The 26187-nt window shown below is 35.1% G+C and overlaps 2 protein-coding genes across 3 annotated transcripts; both read right to left on the reverse strand.

Annotated features, from left to right (window-relative positions):
* Window positions 1-17202: 17202 nt before the first annotated feature.
* On the reverse strand, window positions 17203-21971 carry LOC145132373 (chaperone protein dnaJ 16-like). Of its 2 annotated transcripts, none has more exons than XM_079067121.1 (10): window positions 21587-21971; window positions 21172-21295; window positions 21008-21090; window positions 20802-20913; window positions 20540-20644; window positions 20407-20457; window positions 20221-20310; window positions 20041-20146; window positions 19738-19940; window positions 17203-17719 (listed from the first exon to the last, which is right to left on the reverse strand). In XM_079067121.1, exons 1-10 carry the CDS (start codon window positions 21721-21723, stop codon window positions 17525-17527), a joined length of 1206 nt encoding a protein of 401 aa, XP_078923247.1. In that variant the 5' UTR covers window positions 21724-21971; the 3' UTR covers window positions 17203-17524. The 2 variants fall into 2 exon arrangements, with proteins under 2 accessions (XP_078923247.1, XP_078923248.1); XM_079067122.1 differs by lacking the exon at window positions 17203-17719 and adding an exon at window positions 18096-19157.
* Window positions 21972-24877: 2906 nt separating this feature from the next.
* Window positions 24878-25531, reverse strand: LOC145131939 (uncharacterized). The gene has a single exon (XM_079066580.1). The coding sequence runs from the start codon at window positions 25529-25531 to the stop codon at window positions 24878-24880; it is 654 nt and encodes a 217-aa protein (XP_078922706.1).
* Between the last annotated feature and the right edge of the window lie 656 nt (window positions 25532-26187).

Consider the following 26187-nt stretch of genomic DNA (forward strand, 5'->3'; position numbering starts at 1 on the left):
ATCATGAACACAGAATTGATTGTAACCATAAACCTCAGTGGTAACGTCTGAGAGTCTCAAGGGTTACATTTATGAATGTGAAAGTAATGGAGAAATGGTATGAGGTGGTTTCAAAGAAATAATGTACCTCTGCTATGCGAAAGTGACTAAGCAGTTAACTCTTAACTCAATGTGAGAAGAGTCACTTGACTTATGTGAATGAACAGCCTTATTGGGAAGAAACGATTGATGTTATCGATTCATTAAAGCATCAACATAGAAAGTCTTTGAGGCTTTTGACGACATGCAGCAGCATGCTTCTTAGGACACTTAACTAGTGCAAAGTTTCGAAATTTATACCTGCCCCTTCATTCGCAATTGAGATCACCAAGATGTTTGCCTTGAAATTTGCTCAATTTGCTAATATTTTTGGCATTTTATAATTTTATAATAAATGATAAAAATAAAGAAAATATTTTTGTATTTTTGATTTTCTGAAAAAGAAATAAAAACAGAAAGAAATAAAATATTTTTGAATTTATGATTTTTCTGAAAAAGAAATTAAAAACAGAAAGAAATAAGAAGAAATAATGAAAATGTACAAAGGATACAAAAAGTTCCAAACCACAAAGGAACAGTAGACTACGAGTCACTACAAACATTCACACTAATTCGCTGTGTGAACAGTTGGTTGTGAATTACTGCGAGTGTTCGCACCGATTCGCAAGACAAAAAGGTGATTCCGAGTCACTGCGAGCGTTCGCACCAATTCGCAGGCCTATCAAAAACTTATGACTGCGAAGGCGGTTTCAGAACGGATTCAGCCTCTATCATTCCTAAGCCTTGTAGAATGCGATTGAAGGATTGTTTCAGCTAAGGTTTTCGTGAAGATGTTGGCTGACTGATCAGCGGATCTTACAAAGTGTATCTCGATATTTCCATCTTCCACATGATCTTTGATAAAGTGATACTTCAGTGCAATGTGTTTTATCTTTGAGTGTTGCACTGGGTTGTGACAAATGTGAATGGCGCTCTCTGAATCGCAACACAAGGGGATTCGTTTCATGTTGATGCCATAGTCACGAAGCTGAATCTGAATCCAGATTACTTGTGAAGTGCAAGATGCAACGGCTATGTACTCAGCTTCAGCAGTTGATAGGGAGACGCAAGTTTGCTTTTTAGATTGCCAACTCACGAGTTTTCCATCAAGAAATTGGCATCCTCCCGTTGTACTCTTTCTATCTAGACCGCAACCTCCAAGATCAGCATCCGAAAATGCTTGCACAAAGAAACCTGAATTCGAAGGGTACTAAATTCCTAGTGAGGATGTTCGCTTGAGATACCTGAAGATGTTCTTAACAGCAGTTATGTGAGGTTCGCGAGGAGTCGCTTGAAACCTGGCACAATAGAAACATGATATATGGACGACTAGCAGTCAGATACATCAATGAACCTATCATTTGACGATAGAGTATCATATCAGCAGTCGGCTTGTCTAGAGATGGGGTTAGTTTCGTTCCGAATGCCATTGGAACCTTCACTTTTGTATCTCCCACCATTCCAAATTTGGAGAGTAAGGTCTTTGTATGAGCCTCCTGATTGATGAAAATACCTTCCTGACTCTGTCTTATATTCAAGCCAAGGAAAAAGTTAATCGGACCCATGGAGCTCATCTCAAACTTAGTTTCCATCAACTTTCGGAATTCAGCTGTTAAGCTGGGGTTAGTTGATCCGAAAATGATGTCATCAACGTAAATTTGTACGATCATCAAGTGGTCACCATCTTTCTTGTGAAAGAAGGTTTGGTCGACCGATCCCTGTTTAAATTTAGCATGTTTTAACAAACGAGTTAGTGTTTCGTACCAGGCTCTTGTAGCTTGCTTTCGACTATAAACTGCCTTGTCCAGAATGTAACAATGGTTCAGATACTTTTCGTTTATGAACCCTGGTGGTTGTTCCACATACACTGTTTCTTCTAGTTCCCCATTAAGAAATGCACACTTGACATCCATTTGATATACTTCAAAGTTCTTGTGTGTTGCGTATGCCAGAGAGATACGAACGGATTCTAACCTTGCAATGGGTGCGAAGGTTTCTTCGTAGTCGATGCCTTCTTCCTGACAATACCCTTTAACAAAGAGTCTCACCTTTTTTCTTATCATGTTACCTTCCTTATCGACCTTGTTGCGAAAAACCCATTTAAGACCAACAACAGATGCATCCTTTGGAGTGGGAATAAGTCTCCAGACTTTGTTTCGTTCGAATTCATTGAGCTCCTCCTGCATTTTCTGCACCCAATCTGAATGATCAAGAGCAATTTGAACATTTTTAGGTTCAATTTGGAGATAAACGAATTAAACATGCAATATTCCACTTTAGAGAATAATGCAGTTCGTTTCACATTTTCCTGTGCTCTCGTAAGAACTCCTGAAGACGAATCTCCTATGACTTGAGTTTTTGGATGATCTTTGGTCCATTTAGCCAATGTAGGGAAATTAGGATCATATGTTGGATCCAATTCGGCATTCACTTCTTCAAAGTCTGACTGAACATCTGAATCATCATTCGCATTTCTATTCTCCCCCTCGAATGATGTATATATGTCTTCTTCTGGATTCGGATTCTCCCCCTGGAAAGGTACTTCTAAACTGACTCCAGGGGTTTGTTCTCCCCCTGAACTAGTGGATTGGATGTGGAGGTTGACGTCGAGCCCTCCCCCTGTGGTGTAGCATTCGCACTTGTTCATTGAGACGAAGCTTCCGGGTCCATTGTAGTGGGGTGATCATGTTCCATATCTTTCGTAGCATCATCAATGATTTTCTTGAGTTCGTCTTCCTTGTTGTCTGCTGCTTTGGACTCTGAGGAGATTGCATTTTCTGGTTCATCAAATAAGTTTATGAACTCCTCGTAGAGATTGGAGAGTGGTATGGTGGTAGGATTCTTTTTGGGAAAGATATCTTGTGATGAGCTGTCGATTTTCTGAAACTTCTTCAAGTAATTATCGTCGAAAGTGACATAGTATGTTTCTTTCATATTTTTAGACCTTTTGTTAAGAACCCTATATGCTTTAGAATTTAAAGAATACCCCAAGAAAATACCTTCATTAGCCTTCACATCGAATTTGTTCTGTTGCTCCTTTGATTTGAAGATAAAGCACATGGAACCAAAAACATGGAAAAACTTGACATTAGGTTTTCGATTATTAATGATTTCATATGGGGTGACAAAGAATCGCTTGTTGAGGATTGAGCGATTTTGGGTAAAGCAACCAGTTCCTATCGCATCTGCCCAGAAGTAACGTGGCAGATTCGCAAATGACATCATGGTTCTCGCAGCTTCACACAACGAACTGTTTCGTCTTTCGACTACCTCATTTTGTTGAGGAGTATAAGGAGCTGAAAAATTATTAGTTACTCCTTTCACAGTCAGAAATTCTTCAAATGCTTGGTTTTTTAATTCTAGATTGTTGTCACTGCGAACGTTACGAACCAGCTTTCGCAGTTGTAGCTCTATCTGCTTTATGAAGTCTTTGAGCTTGGGAGTAGCTTATGATTTCTGCTTAAGAAAATTCACCCAAGTGAATCTAGAAAAATCATCTACAATTACGAGAATATATTTATTACCACCGATGCTTTCAATTGCAGATGGACCACAAAGGTCTATATGCAAAAGTTCAAGTGGCTCAATGACTTTCGTGTTGAAAATTGTTGGATGACTCATCCTACTCTGTTTCCCCATTTCGCAGGCTGCACATAGATGTTCTTTGTCAAATTTCAGGAGTGGTAACCCTCGCACGTGATAACCAAGAACAAGCTTGTTGATATCTTCGAAATTAAGATACGAGAGTCTCCTGTGCCATAGCCAACTATCATCAGTAGAAGCTTTCATTAGTAAGCAGATTGTAGGCTTCCCTTTGATGGGATTTAGATTCAGGAGATATATTTCGCCTTTTCGTTTTGACTTCAAGAGTACTGTCTTGGACTTCTTTTCGATTATCTCCGATCCTTCATCATCAAATGATACTTTCAGTCCTGTACCAACTTATAGTTGCGAAACACTAATGAGGTTGTGTTGCAGTCCTTCCACATATGCAACTTTGCGAATCGAAAACTCTCCATTTTTTATCATTTCATAACCCTTGATTTCACCAAGTGAATTGTTTCCGTACTTCACTCTTCCTCCATCCTTCAGCTCTCTAAACTCTCGTAGTTCTTCCTTTCTCCCTGTCATGTGACGTGAGCAGCCGTTGTCGATGTACCATTCTGAATCGAACTGTGTGTCACGTATTACCTGTGAAAGTTAAGCAGATTTAGGAACCCAAAGTTGTTTGAGCCTGCGTGAGGTCTTCACAGATACAGGAAAAGAAACAGCAGGATCAACCAAATAAGTTCGTTTTATTAAGGTTGTTTTATCTTTCTTTGTGATTTGAAAAACAGTAATCCTATTGTCTTTTGAGTTCATATCCTTAGACGATGTTTTCTTTTGTTTATTTAGGATTTGCTGCTTGACAAATTTCTTCTCATTTTCCTTGAGATTAGTTTCGGATCTTTTGAAAGGAACGTTAGGCTCCAAAACTATCTTTCCTTTGCCTTTAACATCTTTCAATGTTTTGGTTGAATGCCAAACATTCATGTTAGGAGCAAAGTGAGATTTGGTTTTCTGCACAGGTTTCGCATCATCTGGAAAAGGATGGTTTTTGAAAAACTTTTTGTTTCGAAACCTGTGGAGATTGATTTCATTGAGAATTATTAGGTTTCGTAGGTGAAGAGTCTTTCGCGTTTGGATTCGATTTTTCATTATGAACAAAGTGGGATTCTTAGACTGCCAGAACTGCTTTCTTTCCTTGAGATTTTTGTTGTACCTAGCATTCCTTTGTCGTTTTTGAGCTGCGAACTGCTCAGAGCATTTATGAATACTAGCCCAAGGTTTTGGTTTTCTGATAGGGTTTCGGTACGAACAGGCGATGTGTCACTTGGAGTGTTCTTTGTTCCACTGGGACTTCCCTTTTCGTAGCTTGAATTGACTTTTTTTAGGGGTTTTGTTATGTAGCGGGTCTTCGTTTTCCACGAGGTCATTTCAGACAGACCTTTGGTTTCGTCTGCATTCTCGATTGGAGCAGACCAGAAGAACTCATCATACCCATCTTTGTTATCATCTTCAACCATAGACGTTAATTCAACTATTTCATTTTTGTTCAGTCCTTTGGTTGTAAAAACTTGGTTAGGTACCGTACGAACCTTTTGGAAAACAACTGCTTTTTCTGTTAAAACTTTGGATTTGTTCTCAGAAATACGTGCGAACTCAACTGAATTTTCAGAAATTAAAACTTTCGCAGGTTCAGGTTCGCTTTTAACAAATTCAGAGCAGTCAACCTCATCCTCTACGGAGATTTCATTCATATCACTGTCATCATCGAATTCAGAAACGTTTTCAACATTAAGTTTATTTTCCGAACTCAACTTGGTGCTTAATGAGTCAAACTTCTATACAGTTTCATATTTGATTTGCTCTTTGTCTTTTTCATCCAAAAGTTGTTTAAGTATGTTTTTGTGGTCTTTGGACTGTATATAAGATTCGATTTTGTCCAGTCCTACTTTATATGCATCTGAAAGTTCATCTGATGAGACAATGGATTCGCATCTGTAGCAGTCAGCATCTATTTCGTCCTCTTTTAATTCAAGGAATGACAAAATCATCTTGTGAATTTTCTTTCCAATTTCACAATTAAGATGCAACTGAGTAATATTGAAATAAAGTCTTTTGGCAATCAAACAAAAAATGTTACGCTGTTTTAAAAGACCTAAATTATCTCTCTGCAAATAAATTGACTCATCCCTATACTTAGACAAATCAGATTCCAACTTTTCAATCAACATGTGTCTCTCTTCACTTTTTGACGAAACCATGCTGAGTTGATCGGTTAAGTTAGAATTTGTTAAACGAGTTTGTTTAGTCTGTAACACCCCAAATTTCTCAAAACTTTTTCAAAGGCTATGGTTATAAAAACATTTGGGTATTAACTCCCATTTAACATAAAACCGGTCCCACAAAAATAATTACATTTAAAACCTTGGGTGTTACGATTAAGCATCATACAACCATAGCCAGCAAATACGAATTACATCAATAACATTAAATAAGGAACTTAACAAGTTCCACTCCATTCTCTATCTCGTAATCTTCTAACTTCCATCTATCATCTTTCTCCTTAATTGCAACCTGGAATACATGGCATTAAAAAGAGATACGTAAGACAAAAATGTCTCGTGAGCTACGTGGGTTTGTGACCCAAAACATTTATCACTTTTTCATCAAAAACGTTTAATCTTCGCAAAACATAGTTTTATACCATAAATCAGTTTCAAGCATTTTCAAGGAAAACTCGTTTCGTACGCATCATAAATATCATTTCATTTCATTTCATATCTTATCATTTAATTTCAAAAGACATATTTCCATATTCCATTTTCTTTTATCATTAAGGCTAATTCTGGTATTAAACCGTTGCTATTTTTATACTTAGGGTCTACGTCCAATAAAGGAACCACTCCCAAGTCTAGACCAAGGTGGAAAGAGCAAATCAATCCACCTAGGCATCATTTCCATTAGGACATCTATCTCGCGAAGGGGAGGCGCCACCCCGATAGATTCCTCCAGTGCCTCTTACGAGGTATCATGGCCCGGACAGTTTTCATTTCATTACTTTCCAATTCCTTTCATTACTTTCCATTCATTTTCATCACTCTACATTTCTTGTCATTACTTTCCATTCTTTACACATTTCATACATTAGTATCATAATACTCGTTTCAAAACATTTCAAACACATTATCAAAATATATGTTCTTATAAAACGTTCTTTTCTTTCAAAAACATTCTTGCCTTCAAGGCATTCTTTCAAAACATTCTTTCCAAGGATTTGACACTTTCACTTCAAAATGTTTCATATATCAAAACATTAGTATTTCATTATTATAAAAATCATTTTGCCATGTACCCCAAAGTGGGGAAAATGCCAAGACGTACTCACCTAGTTCTCCAATGTAGATTAGCTAGTCCTCTTTTAGTTCCTTTGCTTAGATCAACACTTCTCAAACACCACCTATATAACATAAAGGTGAATGTCAACAAAATGACCAAAATACCCTTCTAAGATTTTTAACATTTAGATATTCCCCATAAGCTTATTTACTTGCTATTAGCTTATATATAAAGTTTTAGGGCAATCGGTGGTCATTTACTAGGTTTTCCACGAAAAACATACATTTCACAGAACCTTTGACACGGCCTGTGTCATTTTGACACGCCCCCGTGTCAAAACTGCATTTCACTATTTTGAGCAGAATTTTGCTAAAAGCTTTGTAACTTGTTTTCTATACCTCCAATGGCTACCAAACTTCGCCACAAGGTCAATATGGACATAATAAGAACTACCAACTTCTCAAATACTCAATTAACCATTATCCTCGTGATGACTTAATCATTAAAACCTTTATCAAAATGTTAAGTTCATAATGCTTTACAAACACTAAAATGAAAGGGTTAAGAGTTCAAGTTGATCAAGAATAATCTTTAACCAATATGACTTATTCCCAAATCATTTAATACATCATTGGGTGTTTTCAAGTACATAGAACCATAATTTATCTCATTGCAAGTACTTTATCCAACTATGGAATCCTCAATTTCATTCCATATTCCCAAATTACCCTTGGGTCAAAACAATCATTAGAGGTAGAACTTCACTAGCAATCCTTCATATATTAACGTTCCAATAACATATCTAGAGTGTCAATTCATGTTCATGAATGTCATTCACTTCTTATATGTCAATCAACATATAGTTATCCCTAGATTTCCCAAAATACCCTTGTGACTAATTATTCCATACATCAATCTAGGAATAAAGGAACATCATATGTTTTGATTTTAATTCATTCCAAGAGTATCCATTCATAATTATGAACTTCTTTTACCCATTAATCTCTCAACTACAAAGGACTCCATTGGTTTCATCATATTGTCCCCAAAACCATTTCAATCCAAGCTTATACATGATTCTACCATCATAGATGTGTTTGAATATTCCACTTGGATTCATTGCCTTCAAACAACATCTAGGTCATTGAATCCATTCCAATCTAACATATAAAAATGAAATCCCTAATTTGAATTTCTAGGGTTCATGAGGGTCTTCACCTAAATCCTCAAATCCATCAATAGGATGATTGGATTGAGACTAGGATTATCAAAACAACTCAAGGGAGGTTAGAAACCAAAACCCTAATCAATGAATCAAACTAATTTCAACAATGGGGTTCACCCATTTCATAAATTCGAATTTCAAGGTTGGTAGGAGAAGAAGTTATACCTAGAATGCCTTTGATTCCTCTTCCTTTTGCTTAAATGTTCCAATCTCCACTTGAATCAAACCCTAGGAGCTCTTGGTATCAAAATCGCCATTATAGGAAGGATGGTGGAGCTCAAACACGTTCTTCCTCCATAAGAGAAGAGCTATGCATCTTATTTCCTAAAAGTTTACCATTTGGTCCCTTAAGTTTGCTCATTTTGTAAATTTCCACTATAAACCATATTTTGTGATATTAACTTACGTTTTGATATAATAAGTCCTTCCTCATCCATTTTATAACTTTTGTAGTCCCTTCCATTAACTGAGTCAACCCTTTGGTCAACTTATTTTGCCAACTTAACACTTTTGGCCCTTTAACCTTTAAAATGCTATTATTTCCCACTTTCAACTTTCTAAACTTCATATCAATTAATTATATGATTAACCCAGTATTATTTAACTATATAAATCATATTACATTTATTTACTTTATTAATTTAAGAACCCAGTCTTAAATTTTTAGGATGTTACATAGACTATCACTGAAAATTGAAAATGTGTATTTTAAGTCGTTCAATTCAATTTCATATCTAGACACAGGTATATTCAAGGATTCAAGAATAGTGTTTACCTTGTTTATCACCTGCTCGCACTCGCTTATCTGCTCAAGAACTGGTTTCGCAGCGAAAAAGCTATCAGCGCTACGTCCACCATCAGTTGCATAACCTCTAATCTCTAACATCTCATTGGTAACCATCAAACACCTTCCATTGAACTGTGAACCTTCATCCTTCTCTATGAAGCTCCTTCCATGATTAGGTTTGAGACCTCTTCATCTTCAGAGTCAGTTGACCAGACCTCGACTCTTCCAAATTCATCTTCAGCTTCGTTTTCCTGCACAATCAAAGCAGGCATGGTGTTATCAGCGTTCTTCTTCATTTTTATCTCCTCCAGCTTTCGGAGATGATATGTTTCATCATCCTCTCCCTCCTTCTTCTCGTTTAATCTTCTCAGCATGTATTCCTTGGCCAGATGGTTTTTGCAGTGACAGTAATTACAATCATATCTGGAGTCCCCCACAAGCTTTTTATCCTTCTTCTCTTCTTCTTTCTGAGAGTATTTGCACTCTCCTCTTTTACCTTTCCAGAGCTATAACTGCCCTGCCAGTTTCGGTTTTTGTTGCGACTGAAGTTCTTCTTTGCAAACTTCCTTGGATTGGACACCATGAATGCATATTCTTCCTTGGAAAGTTCACAATCGGAGAGATCAGACTCCGAACCAATATCATTTACAGCCTTTTTACCCTTCGCAACAAGGGCCAGTGATCCCATCCCAGAAACTATCTTCCCATCTTTCGTCACTTCATCTTCATGTGACCTCAGTATTCCAACTAGCTTTGCCAACGTGTAGTTCTTAAACTACTTATGGGCCTTTACGGTAGAAACTACAGCCTTCCACTCAGATCTTATCCCGTTCATGAACGTGACTTTTTGCTCAATCAGTTCATGTCCAATCTTGTGCTTCATCATCCTACTGAGAAGATGATTATAGCGATTGAAAGTTTGATCTAGACTATCTTCAGGCTTTTATACAAATGCTCCAAAATCTGAAAGCAGTAGAGTTTGAGTAGAATGCTCAAGATCAGCATCAGTTGAATATAGTTCCTTAAGCCTATCCCAAATGGCTTTTGTTGTGTCGCATGAACTAACCAAACAAAAAGTGTCTGGTGGCAAAGCAAACCTGATGATCCTCATTGCTTTAACATTGCTTAGCAGCCTATCATTCTCATCTTGAGATACGTCTTTTACATCAAGAAGAAGTTTGTTATAGTCAGCTTGAGTTTTAATATCTCTTCTTGTTCCTGTATGAGTAAACATCTGGACAGTAATGGCTTCCCATATCAGATAGCCATGGTCTTCAATCCCTTAAACGTAATCTTCAAAGTGCAACGCCCACACTTCATAATCACTGGGAAAAATAATAGGGATTCTGGTTGTAGACCCAATGCTGCTTGAAAGATTTAATGAGTTAACGTGAGAATCGTATGACATGTTTAAAGATTGATTATAACCTGTATGAACCAGATGTGTAAACTAAAACTGTTTTTGGGTAATATCAAGAACAAAGATCAGCGTCAATAACAAAGATGAAGACTGAACCAGATCCAATATTAGCAGAAACCCTAAAAACTCTTTCAACAGAAGAGATGTGTAACGCCCCGATTTTTCAGGTATTGTTAAAATAAGATTTTTGGGTTAAGCTCTACTCGACGAGTTGGTTGACCTACTCGTCGAGTAGCAACGGGGTGGGATCGCGTGTTAAGTGACCTACTCGACGAGTCCATATAGGGACTCGGCGAGTAGGAGCTGGCAGAAGAAACCCTAAATCTCGAGGTTTGCACCCCTATTTAAAGGAACCTCAGCCTCCTTTGGCCTCTTTCTAGTCTTTGAGAGCCCCTTAAAACCCTAATATGTGTGTGTGTGTGTGTGCCCATTGTGTGTTTGAAGCTTGAAGAGAGGATCTTTGGAGGGAGAAGGCTTAGAGGAGAAGGAAATTGGAGCAAGTAGAGTGTGGGAATCAACTCTTAACTCAGTTATCATCTTTTGGAGGTAACCAAATCACCTTTTTCTTGAGGATCTCTTCTATTGGTTGAGTTTTAGGGTTTTTGGTGAGACATTAAGTTGGAAAGATGAGCTATGGGCAAGATCTGAGATTGTAACTTCAGATCTGGACCCTCCTTGGATTCTATAAGCATAAAGTTACAGTCTTGGTCATGATTGAGGTCCCTTTTGAGCATAAAGTTCCATTAAGAACTTGAAATAGGCATTTAGAGCCTTTATAGCCATGCATGCACGTAAAGTTTGCAACTTTACGTGATAAGCATGACCTATAAGCCTGGATCTGTGATTTGGAGCCGCTGCATGGCTCAAAACAAGTCTGTATGGAAAAGGGACTGAATTGACTCGGCGAGTCGCAAGGTTGACTCGGCGAGTCACACGAAGATGGTCGTGGACTCGACGAGTTGGATGAACAACTCGGCGAGTCCGATGAAGATTACCATAAGACTCAACGAGTTGAAGAACAACTCGGCGAGTCGGATGAGTTTTCCCTAGGATATGTATGTGTGTGTATCCATCGAGTTGCAAGGAGGGAACTCGACGGGTGGCCTTAAAGTTTGAACGAGAGTCGAAGGAACTCGACGAGTCACCCCGATGACTTGGCGAGTGGGATGTGCTTCGAGGAACTCGGCGAGTAGCCGAGGATACTCGGCGAGTTGGGGTCACCATGGACTGTTGACCTTGACTGAGGACTTTGACTTTGATCGGGGGTTGACTAGTGGGTTACGGAGTACCTTATAAGGTTAAGGACTTATGAGTATACTGAACTATGATTATAGGTGGTGGAGCCTGTGTTAGGTGATCCGAGAGTTGGAGTTCACCTTTCGAGTCAACATCTGCGAGGTGAGTTATCCTCACTATATCGATAGGGTCTACGGCACCAAGGCCGGCCCTTTAGTTGTTATTGTTATGGTATGCTACATATGGATTTGATCTGCTAGATCAGAATCAGGGTAGACAGTATGTTATGCTTTTATGATCCGTAAGGATTGGTATGTTAGTGACCTGCTAGGTCGGTACTCTACTTACGAGAGGATTCTATGATTGATGATCAGTGTGACAGATATGTTTGATGTCTGTATATGTCAGTATGTGATAGTTATGCGAACATGGTTATTTACTTGTTGGTTGGGTTGAGGCGGTCCTGCTTTGTGCTGAAGGCCAACATACCCTATGAGCGGTCCGGGGAGGCTGCAGGCCCACGAGGCGGACCAATCATGTCGAAGGCTCGGGATAGATTCAGATAGACTGTAGGCCCAGTAGGGCGGTCCAGTCAGGCCGATGGCCCAGTATGCATGTTGATTGATTGATTGGTTGATTGATTGTTACTGACATGGTATTGTCAGTGTAGTATTGGTATTTTGGGGGTAGCTCACTAAGCCCTCGGGCTTACAGTTTCCAGTTTATTGTTTCAGGTACTTCAGGAGATCGTGGCAAGGCGAAGGCGTGACCGTACCGCTCCTCATCCTTATGTTATGATCTATTTAGGGGACACTCTGATGGAAATTGATTTGGAAACATTTTTGTAACAATACTATTTGACTTTCATTTATGGTTGAAAAAGTTTAAATTTGGCGTAAAATTTTTGGATGTTACAAGATGCGTATAGATTACACAGTCTCCACCTCTGATACCAATTATAGAGTTGAAAATTCTAATGATTGGATAGATTCAAACAAGTAAAAACAATCAAACACAGAATATGAATCGAGGATGTGTCGAATGATTATAAGTCACAACCTCAGAAGAGCTCGATTAAGAACTGCTACTGTAGAGGCTAAGTAGGTTTTACAATGACACGATTAGTAAATACACGATGCATGCATGAACCTTAAATAGTAAAACCCTAATCATTAATCACAGGTGGACAGGACCAACCCAGATACACAAAAGACTAAGTAAAAAGCCCAAAAGACACAACATTAAATACTCAACATAGTCATATTGACCCTAAATAAATTCGAGATATGACTGACAATAAACCTGCAGTTGGCACTAGCTCAACTTGAGGTTGAAATACCACTTGAGTCAAATGACATTGCCTTACCTCTTCGCGGATCTATTAGAGTTTCCCGAGTTTTATGAGTTTCGTCTAATTGCAGAAGGAGACACGTTGGTTAGTGATAAAACATTGGTCAATTTGGATAAGCTAATAGCTACTAGGAAGCAATGGTGGGCCCTGAGGCTACCAATAATAAGGGTTTAAGGATAATGAAATTCAGTCCATGAAGGATAACCAAGTTTGAAATTGGTTAATCCAATACCTAGTCTTATGACAGTGGGTTGCAATTAGATCTTCAATATGAAGACTAGCATGGATAGGAATGTACACACATTCAAAGCTAGTATGGTGAAAAGGGTTTCTCTCAAACTCATGAAATTGATTATAAGGAAGCATTCTCTCCAGTGGTATAGGAAAGGTCTATTTGGTTATTTGTTACCATTATTCCTTTCTTTGATATGGTAAAAATGGATGTTTAAACGACTTTCCTTAATGGGAAACTGTCAAAGGGTGTATGACACATCCTGAAGGGATTTAAACATGGTATCCAAATAAGGCGTTGAAGCTTGAGAAATCTATTTGTAGATTTAAATATGCATCACGTAGTAAGAATTTGTGCTTCCATGAGAATAGTCAAAGAGTATTGTCTTTTTAGAAGTCTAGATGAGTCTTGAGTACATGTCAACGCTAGTTGTAGTGTCGTGGTCTTCCTGGTATAGCATGTTGATGGCAATACTGCTCATAGGGAACATTGTCCCCCAAGTTGCAAAGTGAAAAAGCTCAAGAATTGTTTCGCTATGATGAAATTAGGGGAAGTGACAATGATACTTGGTCTTCAGATCTAAAACTATAGATCTAAATGTTTAATAAGATTCAGTCAAAGCATATATATGAATAATGTGTTGAAAGGTTTCAACATGGAAATTTCCAAGAAAGGGATTGTTCATATGCATCATAGCAAGGACTTGAGTGAATCTCAAAGTCTTTTGTTTTAGTCATGAAAATGATAGGATGATTCGAGTCCTATATGCTTTTAATATAGGATCGATAATGTATGTTATGACTGGTGCTTATTCTGATGTCTCAAATGTTTTGAGCATTGTGAGATTATATCAGAAATTTGCTCGACTAATTATTAGACAGACAATCAAGGACATTATGAGGTATTTGAGATATACCAAGGACTGGTTGCTTGTAGACAATATAGAACATGATTAAGAAAAACTATGTAACATGAATATTTAGGGATGACTCTGAGTCATAGGTTAAATTTTGAATTGTACCGCGATAACACGAAAGTAGGAGATGGTGGTAGACTCAACAATATGAGTCAGCTTACATTAATGCAAGTGAGGTATCCAAGGAGCGTACCTGGACTAGAAAACTTCATAGTTGACCTTGGAGTTGTTTTGAGTAACAAATTGCCATTAGAAATATTATGTGAAGGTGCAGTCGCATTGACTAATGATGCTTGAGATCACAAAAGGTCAAAGAATAGAATGAGGAAATTCCACTACATCCAAGATAGAGTTGAGGATGGAGATCTATAGACAATTAGGTTATTATTGTGTTTCATTTTGCGTGTTTCTTCCTAAGTAATTAATTTACTTGAAACACCACAGTCGGTCATACTTTTGGGAAGTAAGTTATGATTTAAGACTGTCATGGAGTATTAGTAGATTGTTCATAATGATTGGACATAGCATGGAGATTTTTGCTATACTCATGAGTGCTTAAATAGGGATTTTAAGTATTATTTAAACCCTCACTTAGATATTACTTCATGGATTCAGTCACGAGTAATTCTAAGACGATAATATCTTCTATTCTTCAAGCGAAGATGCATAAGTTATAGATTGCAAATATGTTATGCATTGGTTTTGCATCAACGCATCCGTAACTGGATGTTATAAAATGTAACTCCATGTATGACATGATGAGTAAAGGTTATGATTATGTAGTCCAAGTGTATTCGTTCTTTTTTCCTTAACAGGAAAAGCGATATCTTTGGACCCCTCGGTGATTTAGTGTTGACATTCATGTACTAGGCCTAGCCCGGACAAAATTGATGTTTTCACTTTGTAGTATGAATTTAGTCATCATAATCGGGAAACATAATCTTGGACTATGAGATTGATTTGTATCCATGTCTCGTATCCATACAATATCTTGTGGAACGAATGAATAGTTGATCACTTATCTTAGGGCTAGCGTCTGATTTAATCATAGTTTGGCAGTGGTTTTGGAAAGCACTCTTTACTGTTTATTCAAAGTCTATACTTGCAATTGTAGTTGACGACTTATCCAAGTGGGAAACTATTGGATTAATGTGTATAAGGTCTTAACTAAATTGGTGTAATCTTAGTGAATAAATGTAAAGTCCTTTTTGGGTTGCCTTCAATAACTATAAATAGCTAGAAATGACTTTGGGAGAGAGATAAAATGATTTTTCAGTATATTATATGATTAATACATTAACTAGAAATAGTTGGAATTAATTAATTATTAATCAGAAATTAATTCGGGATTAATTGGAATTAATTAAATGTGCAAGGGTCAAATTGTAATTGTTCAATAATTGAACAAAAGAAGCAATTCTAGAACCCTTAATGGTATGGATGGTTGTAGGGAGAGTTTTAGGGTTTTTGGAAGCCTCCTATAGCTGATAAGGATAACTGTATTGAATAAATAAAAGTTGAATATTTTATTATTCAAATCAAGATTTATCCTGGAGACCCCCTAGCTATAGATAAAGCCTCTTGGCCTCAAAATTTCGTGGTTAATCAATTCCAAGAAGGAGAAATTCAAAATTTCTCTTCTTACCTTCTCTCTCCTCTTGATTTCTAGTGTTTTAGGGTTTTTAGTGTGAACCATTAGAGACATCCACATTATTGGTGTTTACTTTCCAAAGGAGATTGAAAGAGAGCTATTTGCATTATTTGATTTTTGCAAAATGTATGTGATCTAACTTTGTTTTTTTCGATTTACGTAGGTTAGAAATTTGTTTCATAAGTATGTTGCTATAACTTGAAAAAATATCATAGACTTCTAGGTTGCATGTACCCACAATATGAATATGATTCCTTGCGTAAATATTCTTGTTTGCAACCTAGAAAGCCCATCATATCCTAGCATCGAAAGTTGATAGGACAAAAATATGATTGATGTGTCGTTGACACAAGGACCGAGAAATCCTACGAGTTATCATGGATCATCGCAAGAATAGGCAGATCCCACATCAAACTTTTATATAATAAATGTAGAAGTCGGAGTTTGTTAAACGTATTAGCTTTCGAATTACCATGATTATCCGAGTAGTAGATATCATCAAATAAATTATAACCGATTTAATGATCATTTACACTTTCGTGGGTTGAATTTGTTCATACTTACACATGTGTAGCTTAATCTTTGAGACAAACATGTGACTATTGGCAGGATCAACTAGGTAGCATTCATCTTCGATATAGCCTACCATGCACCGACAAGTCGGCACATGAAAGACAATCATTTAGAGAAGCAAAACACTCATTTAGAGTAAAAAAAAAACATGATCATGAAAGACCATGTGCCCGCATTAGGTTCCATATCCAAGAGTCCAACCAACTCTCCATGGATCATACCATCAAAGTGTTGGCAATGACATAATAGACCACATAGACCGCTTCAAGGTTTGTTGACGCCGTGCGCGACATATTACGAAAAAGAACCTTGTTCAAGTCACAATGCCATAATTAGGTATGCAACCCATGACCCCACTTAGAGTTACCAAATTTTAATTTTGATCAAGTTTTCAAATTAAGCTTATTTATAATGAATATTTTCAATGTTTCCAAGCAATCAAATCTAACCGAAAGTCTTGGTATCGACCTAGCTTGGTATGATTGCCCATAAAATTCTTGTCATCTTTTAATAAAAGGGAATGAATTTGTAGATATTTTAAGTGTACGATAGACCCACAAGTCTCCCCCAAAAACGCCATTCACATGGATAATTATAGGCATGGTGTGGTAGGGATCTTCTGTCTTCATCATCAATCTACCCATCCCCAATAATTCAAACTAAACAAATATTATATCACACATCACACATACATTTTTGTCATAACATCCAAGATCTTATTCTAATCCTATACTATTCTTACAAAAATACAACAACCATCTTCCAAAAAGAGTAAAAACTAAATACCCTTAAACCTAGAAACACCTAAAAACGTCGATACTATTCACCGAAGAAAAAGACACCAAGAAACGTGTTTAACTTGAATTTTACTTTGTTCAATATACAGTTACATGCTGTTTTGAAATACCAAAAAGTAAAAGAAGAAGAAAACAAGACATACAGAAAAGATTTTATACAGATATGGCAGCTCTACCCCACCTAGCCATATCCCTCCATCAAAAACGTCAAATTTGTGCATTAAGCACTTGTACATTCAATACGTATCCCTACTTCAACAATTGTACAAGTGAAACATGCGTGGTGATGTGGCAAAGCTAAACTCCAGTCTTTTCTTTCTTTCTCTCTTTGTGTAGTAGTTTTCAACAAGACTAAATCTTTAAAAGATTGATGACGTCAGCTGGGTTTTCTCTTGTCGAGCTTTACTTGAATATTGTACCATTTCTTCTTTGATCCATCTTTTATTGATGCTTTTTTTTCATCTTTTAAAAAAACCTTTTTCTTACTTCTACTGCTACTATTACGCTTTGTTTGTGAGGTAACTGTGTAAGATGCGTGTATTTCGTTTCTTTGTTTAAGAAGCTCATCAATCTACAAGAATCATCATATATATAATATTAGCTTTAATTAAAGATGAAAAAAAGTCCAAAAATGAATGATCATATAAAAAGTAAAAACGATAAATATTTTTAGTTTTTTTTAATCATTTTTACTTTTTATTGAGACAAAATGATCATTTAGTTATTATTATTAGGCTCAGTTTCTTGTGAGACAGTCAGTTTCATGCCACAAGAAACTGAGACTAATAATAATAAGTAAATAATCATATAAAAAGTAAAAACGATAAATATTTTATTTTTTTTATCGTTTTTACTTTTTATTGAGACAAAATGATCATTTAGTTATTATTATTAGACCCATTTTCTTATGAGACAGTCAGTTTCATGCCACAAGAAACTGAGCCTAATAATAATAACCAAAGGATCATATAAAAAGTTAAAAACGATAAATATTTTTAGTTTTTTTTGACAAAAAAATCGGGCATGATGATAAAACCCGACATGAACTGATACTGGCATGAAACTGACTGTAGCTTCTAAAAAGACTAAAGAAATTTAAAACTAATAAAGAAAAAGAAACTGTTTTTTTTTTTTTTGGAAAAAAGAAATGTTCAATAATAGTCTGAAAGGGGTCATTGTGCATCTCCAAACTTGATCTGATGATCTTACTATAAATCGTTTGTGGAATGAATCGAAAGTTCCATAAAAAGAAAGCGGTCAATGCAACTAAGAGGATAAGATTTGTATGTATTTTAAAAGGGTAAAATCGTCTTGAAGGAAAGTTTGCTTCTCTCATCCCATCGTCTTGAAGGAAAGTTTGCTTCTCTTATCCCATCTTAGGAGATGACTTCACTCGAAACGGATAAGAGAAATTTGACTTAAAAGATGACTTTACCCATTTACAAAGAGACAAGAATCTAGGTAGTGTTTGGTATGATGGAATCAAAAAAGGAATGGAAAGACTCATTCCATTTGAATGAAAAACACACTGTGTTTAGCCTAATGGAATGGACTTAGGACTATTCCTGAAAAAACATGAATTATCGGTAAAAATGGTAATTTGACCCATTTTTTCTGGTTTTTTTACTTACCCGGTTCTATTAAAGTCTCATTATTTTACAATAATTTAAGAATAAGTTTCAAACTAAAATTAAATGATGATTTTACACTTTTATTGTTGATCTGAACGCCTAGTCATTAAATGAGCTCATGAGATGGATATGTTACGTTATATAATGCAATAAAACTTGATATCCTAACGCTTTGTACATTTTTTGGAATATCAAATGCATACAACGAAGACTGCAATAATTACATAAACTAGCAACAACTTCGTCATATTTTAAGTTTATAAAAAATTTCAAATTGTCTATCTAATCTTATATAACCTAGTATGTCCATGTCCATCTTATCAGCTCATTTCCCGCCCTTTTTCCGCAAACACACATTTTACCGGTTTCATTGATAACCTGGATACATAATCATAAATGAGCTGATGAGATGGATATCAAATTTTACAGTAAACGTAGCATTATATAACCTGTCGTATCCATCTTATCAGCTCACTTAATGACTAGACGTCCAGGTCAGGTAAAATGTATGTTAGATGGAGAAAATGGTCAAATTATCACTTAACTTTAGTTTGGGACTTATTCGTAAATTATGGTAAAATAATGAAACTTTACTGGAACCGGGTAAGTAATGAAACCAAGAAAAAATGATCAAATCGTCATTTTGTACCGGTAGTTCATGCTTTTTCGTAAACAAATTTTAGTTTAGGACTTTTTCGTAAATTAGGGTAAAATATTAGGATTTTTCTAGAGATTCCCCTACCTTTTACTTACATCTAATAAAAAAAATTCCTACGAAAATCCATTCCATTCCTTTAAGCCAACCAAACATGATCATGGGAATGTAATGACTCATTCCATTACCTTCATCATTCCATTCCATTCCTTCATCATTCCATTCCATCCAACCAAACACATGAAAACTATTTGCATTTCCCAATTCACATACACAAAACAAGAAATTGATTATTAAACTCACCGTTTGCATTTCTTGTGCATATTTGTTTGTCATCTCTGTAAATTGTGCAATAACCTGTTTATATTCACTTTCAAATTTAGAAATTTCTGTTCTTTTTGAAGAAATCTGAGCTTCAACAACACGAAGCTTCTCCTTTTCATCAACAAAAGAACCCGCACAAAGCACTTCAATTGTGTAATTAGCACTTTTAAAGAAATTGTCACCTAACCCAAATCATAAATTAATAATAATAATAAGAATCATGTATAAAATAAAACCAACATAATAATCTCAAATGGGTATTCATATTTTCATAAATCTAACCATAAACAGCAAATGTATGAACTCCAGCTTTTAATTCGCTAATTTCACATGGCTGAAATCCTTCGAGTTTTTTGAAGAAAGCAGCATCTGGGTCTCTTTTAATCATCTGGAGCCGATAGATAATGAAATGAAATACAATTAAAATGTTAAAGTTTGGGGGTATTTTCATCTTTTACTCACTGTGTTAGATGGTTGATCCAATTTATAGACTGGGAAACCGAGGAAATACATCCCAGCAGATGTCAGTTTTCCTTTTTTAGCACTATCTTCCTGAAACATGAAAAGACACCTTTTAGTTTTTTACTAATTGCGTTTTCCAAAACTACCCTTAATAAGAAAAAAAACAGAAAGTACAATGGTGTATACCTGCAAAGCGAGATACAATCCACCATTCTCGTCTTGATCAAAATACAAAAGCTGCAAAAAAATCAAAACCCTATTACGTGTTTTCACCCCTAATACGAGTTTTCCAAAAGGACAAAACAGTAAATTTGCAAACCTTGAACTTGCTCTTGTCTGCTGATTGCACTCGACAAACTATTCCAGCTTGTGCTTCCTTCTCTGTTATCCTAATAGAATAGAAATGCGCACATTGCTTTTCAACCTGTTAAAAAAATGCAAGATTTTATATGAACAAACAATCACAGTTTTTTATAAAATTAAAATGGGTTTAGGCTTAAAGTTTAAACTTTAAATCCACCATCCAACTATTCACTATGTCCACATTTCGTCCCTAAACTTTTCAAGTATTCAGAATCTACCTTTCTAGAAACAGATTTCCCCAAAGTTAATGGAAGTGTAGGAACTGAACCATTTATTGCCTCCTCCAACACAGTAGCTGATACAATAGTTTTTATTGGAACTCCAAGTTTACTGTAACAATATATAATATATATAAAATCTCAACTTATTTATAAAAACGATTCGAAATCAAGAAAAGGGTAGGAATCAAGAATGTAAAAAAGACCTAAAAATTGCAGCAAACATGGTGTTCATAGCTCCCAAACTTGAAAGATCGAGCTCTAAATCTTGATTTTCAGCTTCAACAGCCTGAATGATGATTATTATTATAGTGTCAGAATGAAATAAAAGGTTATAAATTTTAATAAAATTCAATAATGAAATGGTCACCTCAAAACCAGCACTATCATACTGTTGTCTTTTGTCTGGATCGGATAATATACTATAGGAATAAGTGATCTCGTTAAACATATCAGCTGATTTAGGGTCATTTGCATTTTTGTCTGGATGATACCTAGGATAAAGATAAATAGATACATCTATAATTAATATGTATCATGGATAAAAATAAAATTGAAGTTTTTGAATTTCAAAAGTGAAATATGTAGCTTTGTAACGTATTTAATAATTACTATCCCTGAATTTACAGAAAAATATGTTTTTTTTCTTGCATATTGTGTTTCCATCCATAACAGAAAAATATTGAATATACGTGAATCTTATAATATGGTATACATAGATCAATTGGATAAAAGGAACCTAAAAAGGGGGAAAAGAGAACAATCGACAAAGTAAGAAAACATACTTCAAAGCCAATTTACGGTAAGCGGTTTTGATTTCTTGATCTGTGGAGCTACGAGAAACACCAAGAACCTCGTAAGGGTCTCTCCTTAATTGAATTTCTTCCTCGTTCTTCTCCGATTTTGATCTGTGAGCTGGCATTTTCGAGCAATTTTGAAAATCAACCTAAAAACCCTAAAATGTCTTGAAGAAAAGAGAAATCTTTCTCTACAAAAACTTCCTTGTGATCAAGAAGAAGAAGAAGAAGAAGAAGAAGAAGCATAAAACAGGATCATTTGGAGAAACCCTGGTAACAGATCGCAGCTCCTTTGATTTGTTGGCAGGGCTTCCTCGTTGGAGGAGAAGATGTAGAATTCTTTTTGGGAAAACGAAGTTAGAAATCGAAGAAATGGAGGGGAAATTAGTTGGAACTCTTTTCCATGTAATCTCTCTTTCTTTATATTTTACACTTCATAGCCTTGAGGTTTACATTATTAAAATTTAGTCCCTCTATTTTTTCTAGATAATCGTTTTAAAGACATTACAATAAGTTTCTATTTTTACAAAGTTCAAATATCGATATAGTTTCCTCAATGTTTGTTCAAATAAGTTGGCTTAATTCTTTGTTGTCATCCGCCCATTCAAAGGGTTTTGGTGGGTGATGTACTTTATTTCATGAAGGTTATATATAGATGCATATTTTCTATTACTTTTTCAATCAAGCTAGCTCAAATAGATATGAGAGAATTTTCATGGTTAACTATCTACTTTTTTTTTTTTACCAATGACTTCCAGCCTAGCTGGGAAGAGGTACCGAGTTTAATATCCACGTGAGGTCAGAGGTCAGAAGTTCAATCCCTGCAAAACCCAATTTGGGTGCCTCTTAAACTTGTGCCACATGTGGGGAAATTTTCCCTGGAAACCCCTATGAGGGCTGGTTTGCCCTGTAAAGGAGCTCGAACCCGGGGTGCTCGTTGAAATATGCGAGTAGGCTTCCGTTTAATCATTTGCCGTATCCAAAAAAAAAAAAAAAAAAAAAACTATCTACTTTTTTAGAACTCTTTCTAAGACAAGCTTACCCGATATTTAGTCTTCAGATCTCATAAGCATATTCGATATGTTTGAAGGTAATGGCTCTTCTTTTCATGAGAACCTTACATGTTTCAATTTGTTTCAACTGTGGAATGTTGTTCGTTGCTAGAAGATATTTGGTTATAACAAATGATCAATATTAGAGGAGTTATAATTAAGTCACATTGCCCCCATCGAATCAATTTGTAGTTGTGGTAGCAGATGCATGTGCAAGGTACGTGAGTAATACATTATTGTTTACTTTATTATATATAGTACATTTTATATTATTATACATATAAACCAATATTTTTAATAAACAAGGATTAAATACTAACCATTGGAAAAAAGAAGTTTGAAAGTGGAAGGAACAATCACAACACCGTTGTGGATGGTTCCATCTCCAAATATATATAGTTATATTCATTAATTACTATATAACCACATCGCTTACAATTGGTAGCAAATCATTTATATAAATCTAAATATGATTTTCTACTTTAACATAAATTACATTATTTTATTGTGGTTTTTGCAAGCTAAGGAGAAAGGGCTCATCCCTCGTGGTCATGAGTTTTTAAGACGACACACCTGGAAAGGAGTTCAATAAAATCAACTAGGAGCCAGAGGAGGTCATTATATTCTCGGAGAATATATGTAAGTTATCTTAATCCATTTAGATATTTTGTTGGATGTATTTATTTGTATTCTTGGTTTTTAGTATAATATTGATCATGTTATTTTGGTAACTTGTGCGAAGGGAATGAGAATGATATGAATGAGAAGTATGATGAAGATCTCACTATGAAGTAGTTATTCTTCGGATGATGATGAACTGTGGGAGCGATATGCAAGTGAAAGAAAGAAGGTTTGAGTTTTCAGGGTAGTATACTTGGTTCCACACTTCGTGGTGACGAGGACACCGAACAGTAGCACACACATGCATGGCTTGTTTTTAGTTTATTGTTTTTAAAGTTGATATTATGTTGTTGTTCTTTCTATCTATTTTAGTTTTTTTTAACTCAATGTGTGATTCTTGACCCGATTTATGTCCGATAGTGGTGGGATGGATGAAATTTTGTAAAATAAATTAGGATGATGGCGGTGTTGTAAAAAAAATTAATCCAATAAAAATGCATTAAAAAAATTAGCTAAAATAAATTAATAATCCAATAAATTAATATTTATTAATATATAAAAATATTGTATATTATAAATAATATTTATTAATATATAATAATCCAGTAAAAAAGTAATAACCCAATAAAAAAATTCAAAAAAATATATATTTAAAATAAATTAATAATTCAAGAAAGAGAAGAGAAGAGGTTCGGAGCACAATTGTATTTCCGGCCCATTCAGCCAGAAAAATATAGTTTTGGGGTTTTCTGATAAAGACACATTTACCAGCAAATACCCTATTTTTTGTCCAAATCAAACAGTCTTTCCATCCAGTTAACCAAAAAGATGTCTATGAAACAGGGTCTAAAAATTTCTATGTGTTTTTACCGATAGATAGTTGTCCTAATTACTAATCTTTCCATACAACCCATTGCCAAAAGATTACCGATGAGAATGACAGTCGATAAGACAATTTGTTGTGATGTTGTACATTAATTAATTAGTAAAACCTTTTATTAGAAGAAAAACATTAATTTGGTGTCCTCTAATCTTTCTTTTCTATATATTAGTTTTATATTTTGATTAATAAATTATAAATCCAAAATTATCTAGAAGGAGGTGACGAAGCTGTTTTTTAATTAGTCACACCTCTTCAACCCTTTACTTGCTTGCTTGAGAAAATTAAACATAACACGCGCTAGCATGCACATAATAAATACAATAAAGATACCCTACACATATATAGAGAATTAAATGAACCCTGAAGAAATAATTTAAAATAAAAATTATAATAAACAAAAACCCATGAAAAGAATGGTTCCCTAAATCTTTGGTTATCTTCTAAAGAAACCCTAGTAATCAAGCAACATAATTGATACTAAAATATATTTCTTTCTTGTCTTGCTTGGTTATTAAATAATATTTTTAAATTATAGCTAGGCTACCGAACATACAAAAATAAATAAATAAAAAGAGAAATATACTCTACAGTAGTTATGCATCCAATGATGCTCTTGTTCGTCATCAAAAAATCATACAAAAACAATGATTGAATATTAGTTTCAAGATACTAATTTACTTACATATGATCATGAGAAATTCATGGCTTTTCACTTTTCTTGTTTTACATGATGGAGTTCGAGCTCAAACTCAACTGCAGATCCAAATCTGCATGGTTTTGTTTTAATTCAACAACTCGAGGAGCTGGTTTCATAGAAACTGGTATGTAGTTGCCTCTTGACCTATCTACATGTGTAAGAGTAAAATTGCATGGATCTCTAAACGACAATAGATCATCATCATACTGACTAAAACTAATATTAGACTCGAACTCTGAATCATAATAACCATGAAAATCAAAATTCAGCCCATGTTTGTTATGGGTATAGGGTTGGAGGTAGTAGTTGATTCTTTCCCTTCTAGCTTGTAATTGCAACCGTTTTTTCTTCAATCTTTCCTTCTTGTGTGCATTCTGGTGACCTCCTAACGCTTGCGAGTTTACAAACTCTTTGAAACAATATTGGCACTCAAACTTTTTAACCTCTGTAGGAAGATCATTCTTTTCAATCGTTGTTGATGATGAATTTACGCTCTCTTCCCCTTCAGTTGGCCTTAAATGGTTGGTTTTGAGGGTACTTTCGTCAAGAGAAGTCTGTTGTAGCTCAAACCCGAAGATTTTGAGTTTTTTCTCAACATATGTTTGTGTTGAGAGTTGATCTCTTGCATCTCCTTCTTCCCATGTTGAAGAAAGAAGATCATGACATACTTTTTTTCCCATTTTCTTGAAAATATATGTTGTAAATTTGAAATTGATGTACCAAAATGGGGTATTGCCCCTCTTCCTTTTATAGCAACTAAAGAAATTGATTCTTATTTATTTTACAAATGTGTAGATTATGTATAATTATTTAAAACACAATAAGGGTAAAGAACAAACATATAAAATAAAGAAAAAGAGAGGAAATAGTCAAGATAGGGGGAGGAAGGTTGTCTAAAAGCAATATTTGTTGAAGATCTCTTTCACCTAAAGTAGGAGACATGCCTTATATTAAGAGGTTAATACCACTTTAAAAAAGTCTAAATTTGATTTTGAAATCAGTTTCTTTTATTTTAAATCTTTAGATTGTTTTTTTTTTTTAATTTATCAGTATGATTTATTTCACAAAAAACGTTTTTTTGAAGAATCGGTCGTTAATTGTCACTCTAAATGGTAAATAATAGTCCCATAATTTTAAGATTAGGGTTATGATAAAACCAAAAAAAAGGCATTAAGTTACAAACATATATACAATCCCATAAACGATAATTTAACTAGACATATTTGTAATGTACTGTTTTAAAATAGTTATAGCCAAATAATCTAATATAAAAACCTTAATGATCATATTATTTTTCGTGAATAGCTTTTAAAGAAAAACACAAATGAATTTGAAT

This window comes from Lactuca virosa, chromosome 8 (genome assembly GCF_052849685.1).
Source record: "Lactuca virosa cultivar CGN04683 chromosome 8, Lactuca_virosa_CGN04683_v6, whole genome shotgun sequence".
Classification (NCBI taxonomy): Eukaryota; Viridiplantae; Streptophyta; class Magnoliopsida; order Asterales; family Asteraceae; genus Lactuca; species Lactuca virosa.